Raw genomic sequence first — 23,599 nt, forward strand, 5'->3', positions numbered from 1 at the left:
AGCTAGGAAAAGGCTAAACCATGCATTATAGGGATGGTTATTTTTCTCCCAAGCAATTATAGGATAGGTTAGCACACTAACACTTCATTAGCCTTGAATATGCTCTTAGATTAACATTGATCTTGTGATGATGATCAACAAGATCACAATCATCGATGATAAACACACTTGCCCTTCATCCACTCAGGCCACCTCCCGTCAAGGCCCAGCGACATATCAAAGGTCCCCACTCCCCACAAGACCCAGAGGAAGAAAAAGGGAAACACCGAAACACCCTGTGGTGCACAAAACCCCACAGTATTCCACGACCTGGAAGGAAAAAAAATAAGGGGGGCTTACCCACGTGACAAGCCATGCTGGGGTAAATCGATTGGCTGAGCATTTATGTCATTGTACGGAACAATACTTGACCTGTCTCTCGCCTTGTACGGACTGAGGGTATGGTGGTGCCCAAGTTTTACATGCTACCCAGCTTTGGAGGCGTTTAAAAACTTGTCTGAGAGAAACTGGCAACCGACAGGAATGCTCACTGTCTCGCAATTCACATTGGGGGGTTGCCCCTTCATTGGATACCGGGAATGGGAAGTTGTCAGTCATACTTTATGCCAGGTGTCACTACATGACAGCATGGTATCAAGTTCTTGGTGCATCTAACTTTGTTTTTTTTTTTTTTTTTTTTTTTTTTTTTTTTTTTTTTGCATTTAAATGAATTATTATTATTCCCTGTTTTTCTCTTTTTGGGAGGTGTCTGTTTTTTTCCTCAATTTACCAAAAAAAGAAAGAGATCAGGTTCTTGATGGTGCTCTTTCTTTATTGTTTTTTATTGATTTATATACCCACTAGGGTTATGTTGCTAGAACAAACTAGGGTAGTCACTCATCAATCTTTCAGCTAATCTTTCCTCTGATGATGATGCTCTCTCTAGGGTTTTTGTGATCTTTCAATTCTCTGTACTGGGTCTCCTGAGATTTGAAACTTCACCAGCAATATCTTCCTTGTTTTTCTTCTTCTTAACTGCTGCACATAAAGGTTAGTTGTCAGGCATTTCCTAATTGTTCGGATTTGGCTATCCCCTTTCTACTTTTGGAAACATCAAGTGGGTCTTTCCTAGTTGTTTGCAATCTTTCGTGTTGGAGTGTGTCAATCAGTCAGTTTCACTTCACAGATACACCAAATCTGCCATTTTGATTTCTGGGTCTCTCCATTTTCATTTATTTCCTCTTTTTTTGATTTATTTCTTCTTTTAGGTGTAACATAAAAATGGTGAGAGGAAAGACTCAGATGAAGAGAATAGAGAATGCAACAAGCAGGCAAGTGACCTTTTCAAAGAGAAGAAATGGACTGCTTAAAAAGGCCTTTGAGTTATCAGTTCTTTGTGATGCTGAAGTTGCACTTATTGTTTTCTCCACTGGAGGGAAACTCTATGAGTTTTCCAGCTCTAGGTACAGTATGCTTAATTTTTATTTTATTTCTTACACGAACATATATACTTGTACTACCATATGTTTTCTAATTATTATCTCACGGTTTCTTAAGCATGTGATGATGCATTTAATTGTCCATCTCAAGAATCTGATCTCAGTTTAAACTTGTCTGATGAAAAAATTGATTCTTAATCCTTATAAGGTCCACCAGCATGTTAGATAGGAAGCAAAACAAGGACTACTATAAGAGTACGAGCTCTCAGGCTTTATTACCTGTCAAAATTAAAGGGCCTGATCTCAACTATTCTTTTCTTTAGATCATCAAAAATCTAACCTGGTGTTTTTATTCTGTTGGGTTTAATGTTGATTTGTCATTAACTTTCTGGTTTCTGCTTTCTAAATATTTTATGTGCTGGGCTTTTATATATTACCTCTTGGGTCCATCAATGTCAATCTGTGTTTGAAGACATGTTAGAGATAGATCTTAACAAATAGAATTCTCCATTAGGGTTCATGTGTTGGATCTATCGATTCCTTCTTTTCCAAATTCACCTAAAAGGAAACAATGGCTAGGAGTTCTTCCTTGATTTTCTGCTGTATATACTTCTAAATTAAACATCTTCTTAAGCTATTCTTGCTTCATCAAGAACTATGAACAGTTTACGTACCCTATCATGTCAGTGACAGTTAGCATTGAACAGTAGCATATTTTCTTTTTCATGATAGAATTGATGGAGATCATATAGATGATTTGTTTCGTAGAAGTCTTAGTACTCTAGCTGAGCTACAGGAGACCTTTAAAGGTGTCAATGACTGATAAAGACTGACAACAAACTTGGAATCTAGCTTACTGTTGGAAGGTGGGGGGTGGGGAAGCTTGAGGGCTCTTGGATAGAGGTGCACTTTGTATTCTTTACCTTACACGATTTCCTGCCCTGCCATGTATTTATTTTGCATTGCTTCTGAAAAGAAACGTATTGCTTTCTCCTAGGTAAGAACTGTGATCACAATATATTGGCAATAGTTTTCTTGCTCTTGATGTTAGTTTAGTACTTAATGTTTGATTAGTGACCACATGCATATGTAGCCAGACCTATTAAAATAATCAAAGGGTAATTTATCAACTCAAATGAGACTTACTTCCCAATAACTTGGGTCAAGCCTACTGAGCACTCATTTCTCTAGGTATCATGTCTTTACTTGATTAAAATATAGACTATGGTTTTCCATGTTGCTGGTTTCGCTTGTGCAAAAGAGAAACTTTCGAGGAATCATGTGGATTTGCCATCTGTTCATCAGTCTTGCATGAAATAGTTGCTGCTAGCTAATTCAAGGTCTCTCCTGCTTTGTTGGGTCAGGTGCTAGCGTCATTAAGAAGCAAATGTAGCTTTGTTTTGTTTCTGCCTTTGGGGTGGGTCTATGCCAAAATAAGAACTCATATCCAATATCAAGATATATGGCTATTGGATAACTGCGCGCACGCTAATTACCCTATATTTTTTTTCTTTTCTTCCAAAGTGTTTTTTTTTTAATTATTATTATCATGTTCTTACAATGTCTTTTGATTGCAAAAAAAAAAAAAAAAAAAAAAGAGGAAAAACATCTGCGATTACTTCTGTCCCATTTATGATGATTTACTATTTTCTCACTCCATGGCAGCCAACAACAAAGCCAGACAAATCCCAAGCCTTCAACCAAATCCTAATCATATCCTGTCCCTTTAACACCAGTTGTATGGTGATCCAGGTCTCAGAATAACCAGTTCTTTTATGCTTTTCTTCCATAATTAAGTTCATGCTTTATTAACAAAGGGATATAAAGGGAAGAAAAATGGTTTCATTACAATATGCTCTTTGCCACCAATTTACTGTATGATATTAGGTAAAACTCAAATAATTTATATTGTTCTTAGTGGATGCTGGAGAATATATGATATATACCATTCAATGAGGTGCATCTAAAGATTAAGCGATGTTTGTAGGATAGAGTAGGAAATTGAAGGAAAATATAGAAAATAAGATAGATAACCACTTAGAATATATCATATATTAAGAGTAAATTAGATCTATTAAAATATCATAGAACTAGCTTCCATATCAATTGAGACTAATTTCTCTTAATTTCCAAATGATTAATTTTAAGACCCTCCTCCATATCAATTGAAATTAAATCCTCTTTTTTAAATAATTTTAAAGACGCACCCCTCCACATTGGTGCCCTAAGGAAGGTTATTAATTCTTGATTTTTTAATTCAACCATAAAACTAGCTCGAAAAACAATGCATAAGTATGATATAGTTAAGAGAGAGAGAGAGACCTTAAATAGGAAATATACTGATACTCTTATCTAATTAATACACACACACACGCACACACACACACACATATTTCTTATTTTAAATAGGAAATTAACCTCTCTCTCTCTCTCTCTCTCTCTCTCTCTCTCTCTCTCTCTCTCAACCATATCATACAACAAAAGTTCATTTTTGGCTACCTTCTGGTTAGCCCTTTTAATATATCGACTTATTCCAAAAAAACAAAAGTTCATTAAAAAAGATAAGAAAATCAATTACAAAGATAAAAGGAAAAACAAATAACATAAAACCTCTTCATTAAATAATAATCTAGTTATGAATATTCATAAAATTAAAAATAAATTCATATAACATCCTTTTATTCTGCATCATTTAGATTTTAGGTTGAATGGCCTCTTGATTTAGTTTAAGAAAATGACGAGGAGTTTGAATCCTATCATCTTAATTCTTTATCTAAATTATATAAAAATCTCAAAAAAAGTTTTGTGGTATGGATGTGCAATTTCACTAGTTTAACACTTGAAAGGGTGGGCGGGAATTAAAAGTAGCACGAGTCATTTTGTTGAACCTCGCCTAACGCTTTCTACTACATCTATATATAAATTGTTTTTTCATCCATCATGTATTAATGAAATTATGTTCACTATATATTCAAGATCCTCATGTTGAATCTGATTCATTTTCCATGAGTTTAAGCTTGCTATATTTTAATTTTATCATCATTAAGAACTTATTTATGATTATGCTAATAATGCACCATGTTTTCCATTGAATGCACGTGCATGAGAGATCTTCACCACATAAAATGGTTTACTCTTATTTGACATTGAATATATGTCAATGAGAGATCTTCACCTCATAAATCATGAATATGTGACTTTTCGGTCGGAATCCTGAATTAGTTTTAACTTTCTCTTCGGGATGAGAACAACCAAGATTGTCTTGGTTGTTCAAAATAGGCGGCTAAACTTCGTGATGACTTGTGTGTCTTTCTGTTGAATCAATTGTCATATATTAAAAGGTATTTGATAACCTGAGACCTCCTTTTAGAAGTGAACCCAGTCTATGATCCTGTTTTCTTCGTAGTGATGATTTGCGGATATTTGTTTAACTATGTTCAAATATTTTCTATCTGCTCCCTTATTTTCTTCTTGTTCTGCTATGGATCTTTCCAGTATGAATAGGACAATAGAACGCTATCAGAAGAGAGCCAAGGATGTTGGAATCAGCAGCAGAATGGTTAAAGACAATATGCAGGTATAAACCAATTAGCTCTCGTACAAAATTGAAAAAGAACATGTAATATGAACTCTTTCCCATTTACTCAAACTGTGTGAACTGAGGAATCAAATTAAAGCCAGGACGTCAAGGTTAATATAGCTACTAAGACATTGCTGTAACGTAACATGAATTTTCTATATGAAGAGCACACCATCACCCTTCTTTCCTGAGATATGCTGGCACAGGGAAAAAGAATTCTACTGTGTTTGATGATCATAAGGCAAACTTTGCCCATACCAAAGGCTTCACTGTGAAAGCATATCATTTTCTGTATATTCAATAGTATAAAATGATATTAATTAGCATATAGGATATTTCAGAGGAAAAATAAATGCAATGCCATCTCTAATTTCCTTTTCTAATGGGTTGTGTTTTTCAAACGTAGTTGTTAATTTTGCATGTAGCCTGTGAAGGAAGATGCATTTACGTTGGCAAAGAAGATAGATATTCTTGAAGTCTCTAAGAGGTTGGAGGCTCATTCTGAAACTTATTGACCCTAAATTCTTCAATCTTTGTGCTGGAATGAACAACTAAAAATTTAGATAATTTGCAGAAAGCTCTTAGGAGATGGGTTGGAACCATGTTCCATTGATGAGCTGCAACAGTTGGAGAATCAATTGGAGCGAAGCTTAACAAGAATTAGGGCAAGAAAGGTATGTCTAATTAATTAGAGCACATCGTATTTAATTTCTTTAAGTTATTAAGACAATATCAATTATGTGTTTTAAATTGTAATTAGTGGAATTAGTTAGTGTCCATTCATTTGGCATTCATGTTTCAGTTGGTATTTTGAGTCGTACACAGCCTTTTCAGCTCCAAACGCCGAAGTTTCACCCATTTGGTTACCAAATTCTGGGCGTGGAGCTCACGCCTATCCCATAACCAAAAAAATAAAAAAAAGTTTCTAAATATATAAATTTGATTCCTTCTAATAATATGTTTCAATGAAATCATGCTAAAATGTTTAAATAATGAATACAATATTAGTATTTTTCACAATTTCAATGGTGAGATATTTTTTGAGAAATTAGTAGTTAGTCTTGGGAGGTTTTTAAGAGTATAGTTGCGAATATTTTTAAAAGTGTTTTTTTATTAAAAAATACATCAAAATAATATATATTTTTTATTTTTAAAAAGTTATTTTTGATACCAACATATTAAAACAATCTAAAATTATAAAAAAATAATTTTGAATAAAAAAAATAAATTTTAGCAAACTCTGTATAGAGTCTTTGGACCGCACGCCCAAACAGCAGCTATATATTTATATATCTATCCTGATAAAAATATATAGAATTCACTTTTGCAAAAGTATTAATATGAAACCAAAAGTAGGCAAGTAATTCAGACAAATAAAACCAAAAGTAGGAATACAGATCTACACAAACCAAAGTAGCCTAACTTTTATATATTTGATGTTTTATTAGCATTAAGAATATTATGATTGCTACCTCCATTTTAAAATTCAAGGCCAAATAGAACTCTCAAAAAGCACCAGACAACCAATCCACCTCCAGCATTCACCCGCCTATGCTAGGTCATGGCCTCGGAGGCCTTGTTGTTAGGCCTGATGTGGTAACATTTAGGTGTTCAGGTTAACCTAGCTATATACGCTTGCTATTCTAAAATGCAGCCAACTTCCCAACATTTTGAGACGAATTAAAACAACAGAAATAAGCTAAAACCTATATACATTCTTAAGAGCTTAATCCTCTGAGAAAAAAATGAAGTTAACAAACAGAACAATTAAAATGGATTGACAAGTAAAAATGTGATAAGCCTTTGATTAAAGAAAATGATATTACCTATTATAATATTGATACAACATCACAATATATTATTAATGGTTATAAATAGCTTCCTCGAGAAAGATCAATATAGATAAAAACTTATAAAAGAAAGTTATTATTATTTAAAAAAAATAAGATGTTTTTTTTAAAATAGATTCCAAGATATAAATTAATCCTTAATTTTCATTATTTTCTTTTCTTTTTGTCAGATATGATATTTTATTACAAATGAGTAATAAAAAATGAGTTCTAGTTGCTTGCCATCTTATAGATATATTTTTCTTTTGTCAAGTACTATTATCCATCAAATTATCATGACCATGATATTGCATATTATGGATAAAATATTTTGTTGGTGTTTAAACACTAATTCAATAAAAAAAAAAAAAACTTTACTGATAGAATTAAGGATAGAAAACATATCATAAAAACAAACTTCTTTCATTTTATCATTATCATGTCCATCATAATCTTTTTTATTTAACGAAAGCTTGTCGATCCCATCATCTTCATCGATTTTTGTATGTTCACCGGTTCTCAATATATCATTTAATCACCAACATCAACACCAGCAATAGTATTTTTAACTACATGAAAATTCAAATTTTCTTCTAATTTGGTAGACGAAGCAATTCAATATACATCAAGTTAGAGGACATCGTCTCCTGCTTACTTCATCGTTACCTTCCTAAATAATTTGGACACGACCCATGAGTTTGGTTTTCACTATGAATAATCAATCAACCCAATAACCATCATTTCTAAAGGAAGTAATGTATGTGTAATAAACTTATTGGCATTATTTGAGAAAAAAAAATAAAGACATCGTCGACGTTGCGAAGTCTAGCCATTGTATTAATTTTGACCAAACCATGGTGGAGATCTACTTTGATTCCTTTATTAGAGGCACCATACAAATAGTATTTGAATAAATAAGACTCTATTATGCTCGCTATAATATTGCAATTCAATCAACTCTTATAACTTCCTATGATAATCAATTTCAAACTCATTAAAAGTTGATCTTATAACATAAACTTCACAATTATAAGTCTTTCTACCCTGATCATACTCTTCAATATGAAAAACATATCCATTGATAAAATATCCATTATAATACTTAACCTTTCTTTCAGGATCCAAACATGGTAAATTTAAGCTACTACTAGCATTCTCTTTCATTTGATAAACCTAATACAATATTATAACCATTAATAGTTAAAAAAAAAAAGATGAATGAAATTAAGTATCACAAGAATTAAGAATTATTAAGCACTACTTACATGTGTTCTGAACCACATTGCAAATCGTTCATCTTGTAATTAAAAAATTTAAGATTTAGTTAAATATGAATTTTAAAATAGTAAAAATTAATGATGTTGTCTATGATGAATTATTCAATCTATTAGTTTATGAGAGTATAAGAGAAAATTATATAAAAATAATAACATGTTAATATTATACGTACTGAATAAAAAGTTTTAATTCATCGTAGTTAAATAACATATAATTGTATGCATGTCTGAGTTTGATTTATGTCAAGTATCTTCTCCTTATTGTGTTTTTTTTATAAAGGTCATCCGAGCTAAGAAAATAATGACAAATTCTTACTCAAAACACTTTCCCACAACCATCATATCTTGGAATACAATACAATTGATTCTTATTCTCAAGTGAGAATCAAAATATTACAAGATAAATGTTGAGAGCTCTTCAACAATATAAGACTTGCATATCAAAGTCTCAACATGCATCTTGTTTTAAATTTTTTTTTTTCTTAAAGTTGAACAAGTATCTGCATGGAATTAAATAAATGCTTAAAATTAAAAAAATAAAGATAATAAAAATCTAATTAGGATGCACATGTAAACCCCTAACCTCTCGAACGAATACATCCATCTATACATTAGTCAAGGCTTTCCAACTTTTGCATCAAACAATAAACGTATGAGTATATGCTTCATTAAGTCAAAGAATGATAGAGAAAATATCACCTCAAGTTTGCAGATTATATAGATGATATTCGTTTCAAGCTTTTTCATGTTATGGGTATGCAACCTTTTAGAGCATATATCTTTTAAAAAATGACTGATCTCTGTTAGTGCATCTCATATTATTTTTGACAATAAATCCCGTTAAACAGGTGGAATGAGTGTTTGCATAAACATGTAGAAGTTATGACTCATCTTTGCATAAAAAAATTTATTATTTAAATTCATCAATCTAGATATGTATGAAGCATATCCAAACACAAACTCTTGAGTCATTGGTAGACAAGTAACTATGCATTATTATCTAGGGTGAAACTAACTTTGAGCTTTGTGACGTGTGACTTATCATAAACCAACTTCATATTTTCACGGTAGCAAAATACATGTATATTCATCCTAGCTTTCATGTTGTACTTAGTTTTCTCTTTCACATTCATTATCGTATTAAAAATATTTTCAAACATGTTTTTTTTTATATATATGCATGATATCTAGATTATAGTAGAGGAGATTAGTCTTCCAATAAAAAAGCTAAAAAAAAAAAACTTTGTTTTATCCAATTACGGGTCACACAAAAATTAGGAAAACTTTTACTTCCTAGATTGAAAATCAAACATAATGTTCTCGTACTGTGAGACCACGTCATATAATTTTTCACCTACCGGTATCGATAATACAACATCCCTTTGAACTTTACCTACAAAGAAGTCATATGTGTTCTTTCTATATTTATGATCAATAAAAAAAACGCTTTACTACTATTTATTAAGGTGAAGGCCTTGTTATATTTTATACATTGGGCATGCTAATTTTTCATGCATGCTTTAACAAAAACCATCTTATATACATGAAAGTAATTGATAGTTTACATCAAAACTGTTCATTTAAAAATTTTATTTTCATTTAAAGTACTGAATGAACACAACTGATTCAATTTATTAATCACGCTTAAAGACAAACAAATTAGATATTATAAAATAAAAAAAAAATCAATTCTGAAAGCATGAAGCCTCAATATGGGATAATTGAAAAAAAGAAGGAAAAACGCTACCATCAAAGGCAGTAGCTAATTAAGGTAAATCTCAAGAGACTCTCAGAACCGTAGAAAGAAAGGGTAGTTTTTGTCTTGATTTCCACTATTTTCTTATTTATACACCAAATAAAATTCAAAATAATACAAAATAAGCAATTTAAATCATTCTTAAACTATATATTATCGTAGGGGTACTTTATTTTAACTATTAAAATTCTAAAAATACTTGAAACAAGCCAATAAAAATATAAAGTATTAAAATTAAAAAAAAAATTGAATTACATCAGAAATCATAAAATTATTGAGTTGAATCCTCAGCTCATTTTTTATGAGTTCTTTTTTATCTTATGTTTTTACTCTCCTGGACAAACACTCATAATAAAGGAAATATTTATTAAATAAGTATTGTATAAGTTTTTTTTATTCATTTATGTATTGTTCATTTAAACTCATGTCACATATAATTGAAAATAGTGATGTGTAATAATAATAAAAAAAGGTTAATAATATATAATGTTAAAGTTCAGTTTTTGCAGTGATTAATTATTCTTAAAGAGCTATATATATTTAGATTTTGAAAGATAATTCAATTTATATCTCTAATATTTGCTGAAGTCCAGTTAATAATTGTTTTATATGGCCAAGAAATTAAACAAATTAAATTGATTATAATCATCAAAATGTATGTGATATTATTTTAAAACAGAGCATGTTTATTTAATAAACGTTCAAATATATTCATTTATAAATACTTCCAAACAGTTTATTAGAAATTGAAAAGAAGGATTATAAATTAGTTGAACAGTATACGAGTGATTAGTTCCTTGCACTACTGGAATTGAGGGGAACATGCCAAGAAAAGGGTCAACTAGAAGATGATGATTATCATGGCATGTTATTGGTATTTGGTATGGAACTAGTTACTTGCACTATTGGAATTCAAATATAAATTGTTGGCGTTTTCGATTTGTAATTCATAATCACTTTGGTCAAGTCTGGTGCTGCCACTTGGTGATCTTGTAGCAGCTTGGCTCTTACACTTGCATTTTAATTTCTGGGTACTGGTAGAGGGTTTTTTTTTTCTTACAATTATTTATTAGAAAATAATATAAATAATATTTTAAAACCTGGTATAAAACTTTAATGACCAAGTGATTACGAGTTTGAATCTCATAATTTTTATTTATTTAAAAAAAAAATTAAACACAAAAAATATAAGCATGTATAAGTTTCAAAGCTTCTTCACTTAACTTAAGTGTTTGAGCTGAGATGTTAAATTAAGTGTTTTGATAGCTAAAGATTCTTGAAAAGAAATTCTAATATACCATATTAGAAAAATAAATAAATATTGAAAATTAAAAATAGATAAAATAATAATATATGTATATGTATATGTATATTTTCCTAAAATTTTATCTATAATTATTAATTAATCATATTGAGAGTTAAATAGATTAAAATTAACCTATTTATGAGTCCTGTTGAATTTTAAATGGATTACAACTAATCATTTTAATGGATAACTATTATCATTATTAAGTAGCCTAATAAGTTATTAAAATTAAATGAATTATTATTAAAAATAAAATGAAGCAGTTCATTTTTAAAAAAACAATATATTTAAAATTTCATAACTTCTTTAGGAAGGTGCTATTTTTTTTTTCTTAAGAAAAAAAAACACGCACTGCTGTCACGCTTTCCAAGGAATATCTAGACTTTTAGATGATGCTGGAAAGTCTTGTTATTGCTGGATAAGTTGTATTTCGGGATAGTTAGAATTGCGTTTTACATGGTATTTTTTTTTTAATTTTGAAATTTTTAAAATTTTAATTTTAATTTTTTTAGTAGTTTTAATGTGTTGATGTTAAAAATAATTTTTTTAAAAAATATAAAAAAATATATTATTATAGTGTATTTCTAAGTAAAAGTATTTTAAAAACAATCATTATTATATTTATTTTTAAGTACCTCTTTTCTTTCCTCCCTTCTTCAGTTGTTTTTGTTTTTACAATCCAGCAGTGTTTTCAAAAAAATATGAATTTATTTTTTTTACCTTAAATTATTTTAATATATTGATATAAAAAATAAATTTTTAAAAATAAAAAAAAATATTTTAAAACATTTTTATATAAAAATTAATTTGACGAGCAAGTAGCAATTTCTTACACGCTTATGCTGTGGTTTTCATTTATGTTCTTTTGTTTGTTTACCCAGGAACCTATTCCTTGGGCCACTTTTAACAGAGGTTGTTTGTTTGTAGGTGTATGCTTTGGCTCTTGCCTTGTTATTAATAAATCATCTCTCGTTTCATAAAAAGAAAAAAAGAAAAAAAAAAAAGATGGCACGTGCCTAAGCATAGTTGGATCTGCATCCACACTGAACAAAAAAAGATGGAGAAAAAAAAGACATGATTAATGTGAATAATTTCGATACAAGTCACTTGGTACTATTGCTAAAATACACAGTAAGATGGAGGAAGTATATGACAAGAATATGTAACATCAATATTTTCTATCAAATCACTGTTCTTTTCTGGTCCCCATTTCTTTTATCTTTCCCATGTTTTGCATGAGCGCCATTCAATTTTAATTATGATTGCGAAAAAAAAGTGTTGCTCATAGTTTGCTTCATTTTAATGTGTGTTGATGCGGTGCAAGTTTTTGTAAGAAGATTTTTTCAATCAATTTTTTTTTTGATACTATCATATTAAAATTATAAAAAGAAATCTAGAAAAATATTAATTTAATAATTTTTAAGATAAAATTCTGAAGAATAGGCTAAATCGCAGTAGCAAAAGAGGTGTGCTATAATATTTTCTCCTACGTACAAAAGCTTTTGGATTTTTGTTTTTCAACAGGGTGCTTTTTTTACAAGCCTTGGACTTTCCAGTGGAGATATCCTATCTTGATTGCTAATTTGAAACTTAGACCTCTTAGAACAAATTTCAATTTTAAGTGCGGTGTCCTTTTTGGACAACTTTTGGATTTATAAGAGAAAACAAGAAGTTCTGGACATTACCATATGAGAGATTTACTGAATATTTAACTGTCTTTACTTTGTGCACTTGCAGAATCAGTTATTCAGGGAGCAGATTGAGAAGCTAAAGGGCGAGGTAATTTTTCAGGTTATATGCGTTTTATTTTATACATGTTTGTTCAAGACTTCTTAAGTATAGATTGCGGTAAGCATGATCCTGATCGGCTACATGTTAGAAAGTTAACTTGTAATTGTTTGATCATTAAAATTCTGATATTATAATAAAAAATTATTTTAATTTAATAATTTAAACAGTTAGATAAAATATTAATTTATATCATTCTTTAATATTATAATTATTTTTAAACTGACGTATCTCAGGAGAAAATCCTAATGGAAGAAAACACGAAGTTGCGGGAGAAGGTATTCTACCATCCAGCTTAAACTTTTAGATCCTATACATTATCATGATCATCTCTGGTTGTGTTTTTGAGGAATGCGTCACCATTGTGTTTAGGCTTGTCACTCATAATATATATATATATATATATATATATATATATATATATATATATATATATATATATATATATAAATAAAAAGAGAGCATTAGATATAGAAATGCCAAACTTGTATAAAAGATATATCAAGCTTTAGGAGCAGTTCAGATTTTATGGTGCTCGAGGCCATTATAGAGTCAAACTTGTATAAAAGACCTATCAAGCTTTAGGACCCGTTCAGATTTTATGGTGCTCGTGGCCATGCTTGCTGTTTGTCCCGAGATCGTTCCTTCAGACAATAATTCAAAACATATATTTATTTATTTTGTTGGTAATAATTTTGTTTGATGACTTATTTTTGCAGCGTGGGATGCAACCGCTGGACCTCTCAGCAACCAAGACGCCACAAATATTACAAGACCGGCAAATTATCGAGGTGGAGACGGAATTGTTCATTGGTCCACCAGACTCCAGAGACACGGCCTGCCCACAAAACCATAAGAGCTGATTAATTTGAGTTAAATAATTGCAGATTCAAATTTGCAATATAGTTCCCATGTGTCAATGGTGTTTTTTTTTTTAATCATTTGCATCTGATATGTGTCTAATAAATTTTGCCGAAAGTATAACAACTAAGTGGACAATACGTACCATTGGGTGATGAGAGTCAAAATATGTCAAAGGAAGATTAATGTAACATATTGTAATGTTATTTATAGCTTAATATTGATTCTGGTCTACTTTATTATTTATAATAAAGAAAAGCTAAAAAATACAAAGAAAATATTGTAATTTTTCTCATAAAATATTGTAGATTTCTTCGATGTTTCTTTGCATTATTTTTTTTCTTAATTATTTACAGCTACAAATGGTTTTTTTTTTCTTGTTTTTTTATGATTTTTTTAAAATTGTTTTTGTTGATTTTAATTTTTAATTTTGAAATGATTGAGAATTTAACTTTGAAATTTTTTTTTTTGCTTTATATGAGGTTAGTATGGTTTGCGGGTTTGTAAATGTAATTTAAGTTGTTCTAGTTTATGGATTTGATAGGTTTGTTTTTTTTTTTTAATTGAACTTAGTTTTTTTATATTTTTTATAGTCTATTTTTTTTATATTGTTTTAAAAAATAGTTTTAGAGAAAAATTATGCTATTAAACTTTATAAAATAATAAAAATTAAAGAATGTAAGGGAAGTTATTGTTCGCCCAACACCCATTTCATCATGGATTACAATAGTAATCCACATGTTATGCTTTCTTTTTTCCTTTTTTTTTTCTTGTTTTTAAATTTTTGTTATGATTTTTTTTTCAAATCTATTTTTGTTGATATCATCTTTTAAAATTAAGATTGTTAAGAATTTAATTTAGTAATTTATTTTTATTTATTTTGTCTTTATATGAGGTTGGCTTAGTTTACGAGGTTTTTTTTTTCAAGGTAACTCAGGTTGCTCCAGTTTATGATTTTAGTGGGTTGTTTATTTTATTAATTAAACTTGATTTTTTTATAGTTTATTTTTTTCTTATATAATTAATTTTTTTTTTAGAGAAAACTCATGTTATTAAACTTTATAAAGTAATAAAAATTAAAGGGAATGAGAAAACTATTGTTCACCCACACACATTGCACTATGAATGATAATAATAATCTATAGTATTTTGCTTTATTTGTTTTATCTTTTTTGTTATGATTTTTTTTTCAAATTTATTTTTGTTGATTTCATCTTTTAATATTGAGATGATTGAGATTTTGGTTTTACAATTTTTTTCCTTTTATTTTACTTTTCTTTAAGGTTAACATGGTTTGTATGTTTGTTAAAGTAACTCAGGTTGTCCTGGTTTACGAGTTTGGTGGGATGTTTTTTCTAATTGAAATTTATATTTTTTTTCTCATATAGTTAATAAATAGTTTTAGAAAAAAAAAAACATGTTATTAAACTTTATAAAGTCAATGAACCTATTCATATGTTTAGCTGGTTCACTTGGTTCGCAAGTCTGATATGTTTAACTTTTTTAAATTAGTTTTTTTTTTTCATCCTTAGATATTGGGTTTATTAAGAATTCAATTTCATAATTGATTTTGTTTTGTTTTTATGATGTTATTGCAATTAAAAAAAAACATCTCGTTATTAGATTGATATTTGATTTCGCACATCTATATTTGTTATCATATAGTTAAATAAAAAATAATTTTGAAAAAAAAAAATTATAATTCCATTGGAATCCATAACCCAATTCACAGGTTTAATGTAGTTGCCCAGCTTACTCAATTTACAGGTTTGATGAGTTTACCCACCGATAGGATAAATGTTTTTTTTTTTTTTTTTGGTTTTTTAATTGTTTTTAATTTTTTTTATTTCTTCATTTAATATTGGATTGGTTGGGAAATAAACTGAATTATTGATTTTTGTTTGCATTTTAGGATAATTATCTCAAACAAATATCTATTTTTAGATTAGTACTTAATTTTATGAGCAGTTGTTTTTATCATATAATTAAATAAAAAAAAAATTATAAAAGAAGTTATTAAACCTAATAGAGTCTATGACCCGAGTTATGAGGAGCCGAGGTCAATCCAATTTATTATTGTCCCAGCATTTTTTAAATTATTATCATGAAGTTTTTTTTAAAAAAAGTTAAATTATGTTATTATCGAACATCAAGGTTGTATTTAAACTTATAAAATTCATCGATTTAAGTCGAGTTAATTCTCACATTGTTTAATTAAAAACTTGAGTTAGATAAAAAATTAAATTAGTAGATTTTAAAATTAAGTTTAATAATAATGTTTAAGAAGATTTCTATGTTTTTAATATTTTTTTTACATTTAAAAAAAGAAATTCAACCCCCGACAAATTGAAGGCAAATATTTCAGTACTTGTCTATACGTTGTTTTCCCCTCTTTTAAAACAGTATTGTGAAAGATGAGAGATTAGTACCCCAGTTAACCAGCAATTCAATTGCTAATTATTATTTTTTTGGTTGAAATCGGGCTTGACGCTCTAAAAAACTAAATTAAATGAGGAAAGGTCGATTAAATGAGGTTGTAATACAGAAACAAGTACAAATTTAGGTGAGGATCCCTGAAGATACAATTATCTTTATAAAAATGATTTTTCGTTAATCCAAAATTGGATAACAAATTAAATCTGTTGCTGCATTGGCTTCTTGAAACACATGTTGAACTTTAACCTCCCACTGTCGTGCCAGCAATTCACTTGCTTGGCATCAATTTTCACAGTGTCCTTTGCTAAATAATCCGATTTTAAAACAAGCCTTTTAATTCCCAACGACCGAAGCTAGTTTGGGGCCACAAACTACCACCCACAATTCTGCGCCGCCATAAGAGCAAGTACCAGCTAATCCTAGATTTCGTTAACTACAACCATCCATGTTTAACGTCAACCATTCCGGCGGAGGGACCGACCCATCATCAAAGAAACTCCTTCTATCCCTCGAATTGAGCAAAACTGCAGTCCCTTAACACATGAAGCATAGGTTCTTTTTTCAAATAACAATGGTGACAGTGTGGATCGCCAGTTAAATTCCTCCGCCATCTATTCTCATTCGCCGTCAATATATCATGGGCTGCCACCCAAAGAAAAGCTCTGATTCTCTCCGATCCCTTCCAACTCCATATCAATCTCCAAATAGGATCCCTGTTTCTAACCTGGCTTGCAATGCTCACGAGTCATGTGGTCGTAACAGGCAGATTTTACAGTAAACACACCACTTGCAAATTTACACCAATAACTTGAATCTCCCTCGATGGCACGTGCTAGAAGGAGGATAACTAGCCATTACCATAATTATTTGTATGGGGAGTAAATGAGCAAAGAAATCCCATCTCCATTGAATATTCGACTCCATCTTTGCTACTGATACATTTAAATTTTCCACTGGAATTTCTTGTAAAGCATGCTGTACCAGCCAGTTGTCTTTCCAAAACCGAACTTCTACTCCATTCCCAATAGACCAACCTAGGTCTTCAATAACCTGAGGCCATACTTTACAGATTGTTTTCCACAACGGAGAGTCCTTACCTTTAGCTTGGGCTTGTGGTATACGATGATCTTGAGTCTTAACATACTTACTCCTCAGGACATCTGCCCATGGATTATTGTTGTCATGGATAATACCCCATCCTAACTTCATTACATAAGCCTTATTCATTGAGTGCATATTTCGAATCCCTAACCCTTCTTCCTGTTTGGCCTTACACGTATTCTTGCACTTCCACCCAGCCAATTTTTTACGCATTCAATTTTGTTTCTGTTTACAATTCTGAATCTTGCATTAATATTCCAAAAGTTACGTGCCTAAATGTAATTAATGCATCTGCCAATAATTTTTCCTGACAAGTTAATGCGTAGGAAACCGAAGAGAGGCCTCAAAATCTCAAGGAGCTTTGTGTAATGTTTTGACCAGATATGTGGATGCTCTATAATTCTGTAAACATGGACAACGTGTAGACTTTAGAGGGCCAAGTGACTGGACGTGGCGCCTAACTAGATGTCCTAGAAGTTTTGGAATATTAAAATAATATGACCACTACACGGGTTCGACAGGAACAAGACTGTAGGACGCTGTCGTGGCCTGTAAAACAATTTCCAATAATTTTTCGATGTAAAATGTCCGATTGTACACGTAGATGGTGAAGTTGATGTGGTATTTTAAGCGTGGAAAGAATGATAGTAATTTTTTTTAAATTATTTTTTTATTTAAAATTATATTAAAATATTTTTTTAATGTCAGAAGTTATTTTATAATAATGACAAATTCTTCCATAACCTATTTGACAAAAGACATTATAAGTTGTCGGTTGTGTTTATGAAGTTTTTTTGATGATGAGAAGAAGGGTGCTGTTTTGATGAGAAGATTTGTGTGTTTCAACGAGAAGATTTGTGTGTTTTATGCATAGAGATTTTTTAATCATTAAATAAAAACAATTGTAATCTAATAAATAATTAGAATTTTTCTGTTAATATTTTTTTGCATCATTTAAAGTGTTATAAATACGCAAAGTTAAAGGTGTTTTATATAATTTACAAAATTTTTGTAATGTCTCCGGATCGTATTAACCGATAAATAATTGCCATAAACAAAAAAACAGGAAAACTGCACTTGAGGTCTTGGCCTAGCGGTTGAAGGGGCTTGTTCCCTTCCTTTGCATCCTGGGTTCAAACCTTACCATGCATGCTTGTCATCCTCGCGGTGCCTTACATGCTTACTGGATTTGCATGATGTTCAGTGAGCTGTGGGATTAATCGTGGTGCACGCAAGTTAACCCGAACACCCACGTAAAGGTGCTTTATATAATTTACGAAAATTTTCGTAATGTCTCCGGATCGTATCAACCGACAAACAACTGCCATAAACAAAAAAACGGGAAAACTATAATTGCCTACACGCATCTGCATCACACGTTGCCCAAATCAATTTACCTTAGACTTTAAAAAATTATATTTATACCAAAATAAATAAATAAATAAATATATGATTAGGTTCTTGCAACCTTCATGCTCTCTCCACTGAAGCCGCGTTAGGTCATGCTCTCTTCTAAAGTGTCTTCTGAGCGCAGACCAGACCTACACCAAACTTCGAAGAAGTCCTACACTTTAGGCATCTAAGCAAACCAAAAACAATTAGCTCCAGAGTGGAAGCAAAAGAGTTTCTGCTTCCAAACTGTCCAAAAATATTACAGTCGTTCTTCCATTTTCGAGTGTCCATAAAATTACGAGGAGCTAGCTTCGAGATCTAATTAAGTAGTGTGCTTTATCATAAAAACAACTACTGCCAGAGAGACACAGAGATGACTAAATTGAATGGCGGTCCCCTGCATCCTTCAAAGCAAGGTCCCTCTGTTTTTGAACAAAACAGCTCTTTCTTTTTCTATAGAAGAAAACCCATGACGATCAAGAAGAAGAACCTATTCACCGCTCCTGTAAGTTTTTCTTCTTTCTTTTTTATTGGGAGAAAGCAGCTGGTTTTGATTCATGGGGTTTTGATTGATCAATCAGGTGGCAAGGCTACTAGGTCCGGCGATTTTTGAGGCTTCAAAGCCAAAGGTGTTGCTTCTAGAGGTTGAGAATAAGCAGCCAGCTGCAGGGGAGCTTCCTCCAAGGACTTGTACCCTAACGAACAGCTTAGCCCCCTCTATAATTTGCAAGACGAAAGCATTTCCTTCTACAATTTTTTCTTGGGCTTGTCAGTATGCTATCATATTGCTAGCATTTATATTACTTCTTTCATTCCATTTCGCTGATTAATGTCGTCAATGTCTCTGGTTTCACCTGTGCGATGAGCGGCGAGGATTCTAGGATAAAATGCTTGGAAAAATAAATCTTATGTCTTGACAACTTCGGATTTCAGTGATATGTTTGTACGATTTTTTATTTATTTTTAATTTTACTGAATTAATGTGGTAAATGTAATCATATAAATCTCTTACCATTATTGGAACCTTAGACTAGTTGCTAAATTGGTTAATTTCTTCCCACTTTAGGAAATTAAAGATCACGAGAAAATATTATTTTATCAATGTATTAATCTTAATATAGATGACCACCGACTTGTAACTAGATAAAAATAAAATAAATTAAAATATAAAATAGTACCAAAATGCAATTTATTTCTTTGGGCTACGACCTCCTTTTTCAAAATAAAATAAAATAAAATAAAAAAATAAATAAAACTATGGCTTAATGATATCGACCGACCCCTACTGTTAAAAAGAAAAGATAATGGATCATTAGTTGTTTAACTATGCTTTCATTTGTTTGAAAATATATAATAAATAATTTAGCCTAGTTGCTAAATTGGTTCATTTCCGCCCACATTAGGAAATTAAAGATCACGATAAAATATTATTTTATCAATGTATTAATCTTAATATAGATGACCACCGACTTGTAACTAGATAAAAATTAATAAAATAAAATATATTCTTGACCTAAGTTCAAACATTTTAATAATCAATAGTTACCAAGCTAACAGGATAATTCTGGTATCCCGAATTTATGTTATCCACTATCATTATTATTTAAATACTAAGATTAGGGCTGTAAAACAAACCAAATTACTTAAACGCAGTTTGAGATCGATCACTTCAATAAAATATTTGTTGAAGCTCGATTGTTACTTGAGCAATTCACTACTCGGAGTGGCTTGAAATACTCATGAACAAGAAATATATTTTAAGATAATTATTTAAATATAATAATCTTATTAAATATAATCTTTTATTATAAAGTGGTTGCAAATTAACTATAAACATAAATATAAGATGAAATACTAAATGATTTTAACATTTAAACTAATGCTAATATTGTTAGAGTAATGTAAAACTAGTTTTGGTTATTTAAAGATTTTTTAATAATATATCAAAAGTAGACAATTATAAGTTTAAAAAAAGTTTTTCACTTAATAAAACATGTTAGAGAATAATATACAATTATTTTTAAAATTTTATCTAATAAATTAAGTTATTGAATTAAGATGATTATTTGAAAAATATATAATGTTGATATAAAAGAGTTAATTTTTTAGAATTATTATATTAAATACTTATTTTATTTTGTTTTGTTTGGTTGATAAATAAGCTTGAGTTTGATAGAAAAAGGTAACAAATCAAACTAAAGCTAAGATGGGAGAATTAAAATTTCCAAAAATCTTCTAATCTTAATATGGATAGATTATTTATCATTAGATTAAATAGATTTAATTGAATTGATTAAAGAATTTCCCTTATCATAAAACAAAACGAAAATAATATCTACATAACTAGAGAGTTGGCGACCTAACTCTAGCGTGGCCAGAAAAGAAATTAGTTATATATTTGGGAAAGGACCATTTGTGTTAGTGATAGGTTCCTACCCTACAAAGCTTGTTTGTATTTTAATATTAAAAACTAACAAGTCAAATTGATGGTTGGCTATTTTTATTTGTTTGTTACTACCGTGTACACACAGTTTACATAATAATTTTTAAGACCCGGTCTGGTTTAAAGCTCGAGTTTTGAGTTTTAACCGGATTATTTGATTATTTTTTTTAAAAAAAATTAAAATGATATTATTTTAATAAAAAACAAAAATTAACATGTTACAATCGAGTTTATAACTAGGTTGCAGGGGTCAATCTATTGGATCAGCCGGGTCACACCAGGTTTTTTATTTTTTAATTTTTTTTAACTCGGTTGAGTTTCAATACCAGATCAACTGGATCTCAAATTAACCCGCCAGACTGAACCAATTTTAAAAACTATAGTTCACAGTTGCCGTCCATGAAAGTGCTTTTCTTTTTATTCACAACTATTTTGATGATAAGCAAACAGAGAGTTCCGAGATGAATTGCATGCTTTTTTCTTCTTCTTCTTCTTGGATTTGTACAACTGAGTACGAATAACTTCTTTTTAATCTCTCTTGCTTAGATAAGTTCATGTTTGGTTTGCTTTTTTATAATGGTTACGGTTTTATACTACATAATTAAATAAGTTATGCCTATTAATTTGGTTTTCCTCTAATGAAATCAAATCCTTTTTTTTTTTTTTTTTTTATAAGAAGATATGTCTATATTAGAAGAAGGAAAATTCAGGACATCATTTGAGATAATATATAAAATATGAGAGGGCCATCTTCTATCATTTGAAATAATATATAAAATACTATCCTAGCCATCACTATGCTATGAGTTGGGTAATTTTTTTTAATATAGAAAAAAGCTTGGGTGATGATAGTATTTTTAAATGAGTAAAAAATATAGGATTTATTTGGCTAATTTAATAATATGATTATAACAAAGTTAATAACAATAAAAAAATCAATTAATAATATAATTTCTCCATACTAATATCATTACAAAAAAAAGTTAATATCATTTAGATATTCTCAAAAGATCTCAATAATCTTATTGGATACCAAAGTAAAAATCAAATGAAAACATGATAATTTTATAAATAAACAAATAAAAAAAAATCAAAACTCAATTATTAACAAATCAAATGCTGAAAGAAAAAGTAAAAAAAATAATCAATTTTTAAAAAGATAAAAAAAATTGACTTGAGTATATTATTATGTCAAATTCACGGCTCAGTTGTGAGGTTAGAATAACCTTACACAAAAATAATTAAATAAAATAATAAAAATCAACTCTCAAATAAACTAAATAATAAAATATAAAATTAAAAGTAATACTAAAAAAAATCACCCAACCAAATTAATTTAGTTGGTTGTCAAACCAAACCTTCCCACCACAGCAACTGTTCTTGAAAATAAAAACAAAATCAATTAAATTCATTACCGAAAGTGAAATTCACAAGCAAATTGTAAAATCATGGTTCAACATGGAAATGGCTCCATTATTGCAAGTGTACACTGCTTCACGAGCCACCAAAACTTCTATACATTTTCTTAGATTGCAAGTGTACACTGCTTCTGGAGAAATCTTAAAATATTATGTACATATAGGCATACATATAAGTTTTAGGAAACCCAATATTACATTTTTCAAACATGGCTCCATTATTACGGAAAAAAAAAACATCTTTTCTTCATCTTCAATTTTAATTAAAAATAAGTATTTTATATCTTTTAAGTCCTTCCTTTTTTTTTTTTTTTTTTTTATAACCCGGGGTGTCCGGGCCAGCTTACGCGCACCACGACTATTTCCCGAGCCCACTGAACATCCTGCAAGCCCAGTAGACAGGTAAGGCACCGCGGGGGTGACAGGCTGGTACTCTTGAGGATCGAACTCAGGACCTTCACAAAGACAAGCTTTGCTATTGACCAATGGGCTAGACCCTCAAGTGTAAGGAAGGACTCCTTCCTTACACTTTATATTCATTACCAAATTTCACGTAACAAATACTTTATCTTCAAGAAATAAACGTCATGCTCATGGAGCTTGATGTAACCCATACAAAACCAAATTTCACGTAACAAACAAGTTGATTAACACATACTTGTTTTTGAAGGGTATCTATGTAGAAAAGCTGACTTCACGTTCAATTTGAAGAAAAATCATGAATTTATTGTCCTATGCCTTGCTACTAAAGCAACAACAAAAAAAAAAGTAATCCACACCGTACTCTTTTTTATAATCTTTAGATACCAATTATGTTTTATATTTGTGAATTTCATAAAAAAAAAAAAATTATACATCTAAGTTACATTAATGATTTTTTGTTTTTTTTGAAAGTTCTGTTAATTCCCATATATTTTTTTTCAATGACACTAATTTCATTATTGATAGCATTTTTTTTATTTTTTTTTCTTTAATAGTATCTCCGAAAGTCATA

General features: G+C 29.9%; 1 protein-coding gene across 2 annotated transcripts; it reads left to right on the top strand.

Moving 5' to 3' along the window:
• The first annotated feature begins 688 nt into the window (after positions 1–688).
• On the top strand, positions 689–14,049 carry LOC118033863 (agamous-like MADS-box protein AGL19). 2 transcript variants are annotated; one of them, XM_035038995.2, is made up of 9 exons: positions 689–789; positions 926–1,029; positions 1,248–1,442; positions 4,914–4,995; positions 5,424–5,485; positions 5,573–5,672; positions 12,904–12,945; positions 13,191–13,232; positions 13,674–14,049. In XM_035038995.2, the coding sequence occupies exons 3-9, from the start codon at positions 1,261–1,263 to the stop codon at positions 13,815–13,817; spliced, it is 654 nt and encodes a 217-aa protein (XP_034894886.1). In that variant the 5' UTR covers positions 689–789; positions 926–1,029; positions 1,248–1,260; the 3' UTR covers positions 13,818–14,049. The 2 variants fall into 2 exon arrangements, with proteins under 2 accessions (XP_034894886.1, XP_034894887.1); XM_035038996.2 differs by lacking the exons at positions 689–789; positions 13,191–13,232 and having other exon boundaries at positions 807–1,029.
• The last annotated feature ends 9,550 nt before the right edge of the window (positions 14,050–23,599 follow it).

The sequence above is a fragment of the Populus alba genome, chromosome 1 (genome assembly GCF_005239225.2).
Source record: "Populus alba chromosome 1, ASM523922v2, whole genome shotgun sequence".
Taxonomy (NCBI): domain Eukaryota; kingdom Viridiplantae; phylum Streptophyta; class Magnoliopsida; order Malpighiales; family Salicaceae; genus Populus; species Populus alba.

Bases quoted from the DNA above. Each gene is read 5' to 3' on its own strand.
- LOC118033863 (XM_035038995.2), top strand. From the start codon at position 1,261: ATGGTGAGAGGAAAGACTCAGATGAAGAGAATAGAGAATGCAACAAGC. The intron at 1,443-4,913 runs GTACAGTATGCT...GGATCTTTCCAG, and splicing joins TATGAGTTTTCCAGCTCTAG to TATGAATAGGACAATAGAAC. The intron at 13,233-13,673 runs GTATTCTACCAT...TTATTTTTGCAG, and splicing joins ACACGAAGTTGCGGGAGAAG to CGTGGGATGCAACCGCTGGA.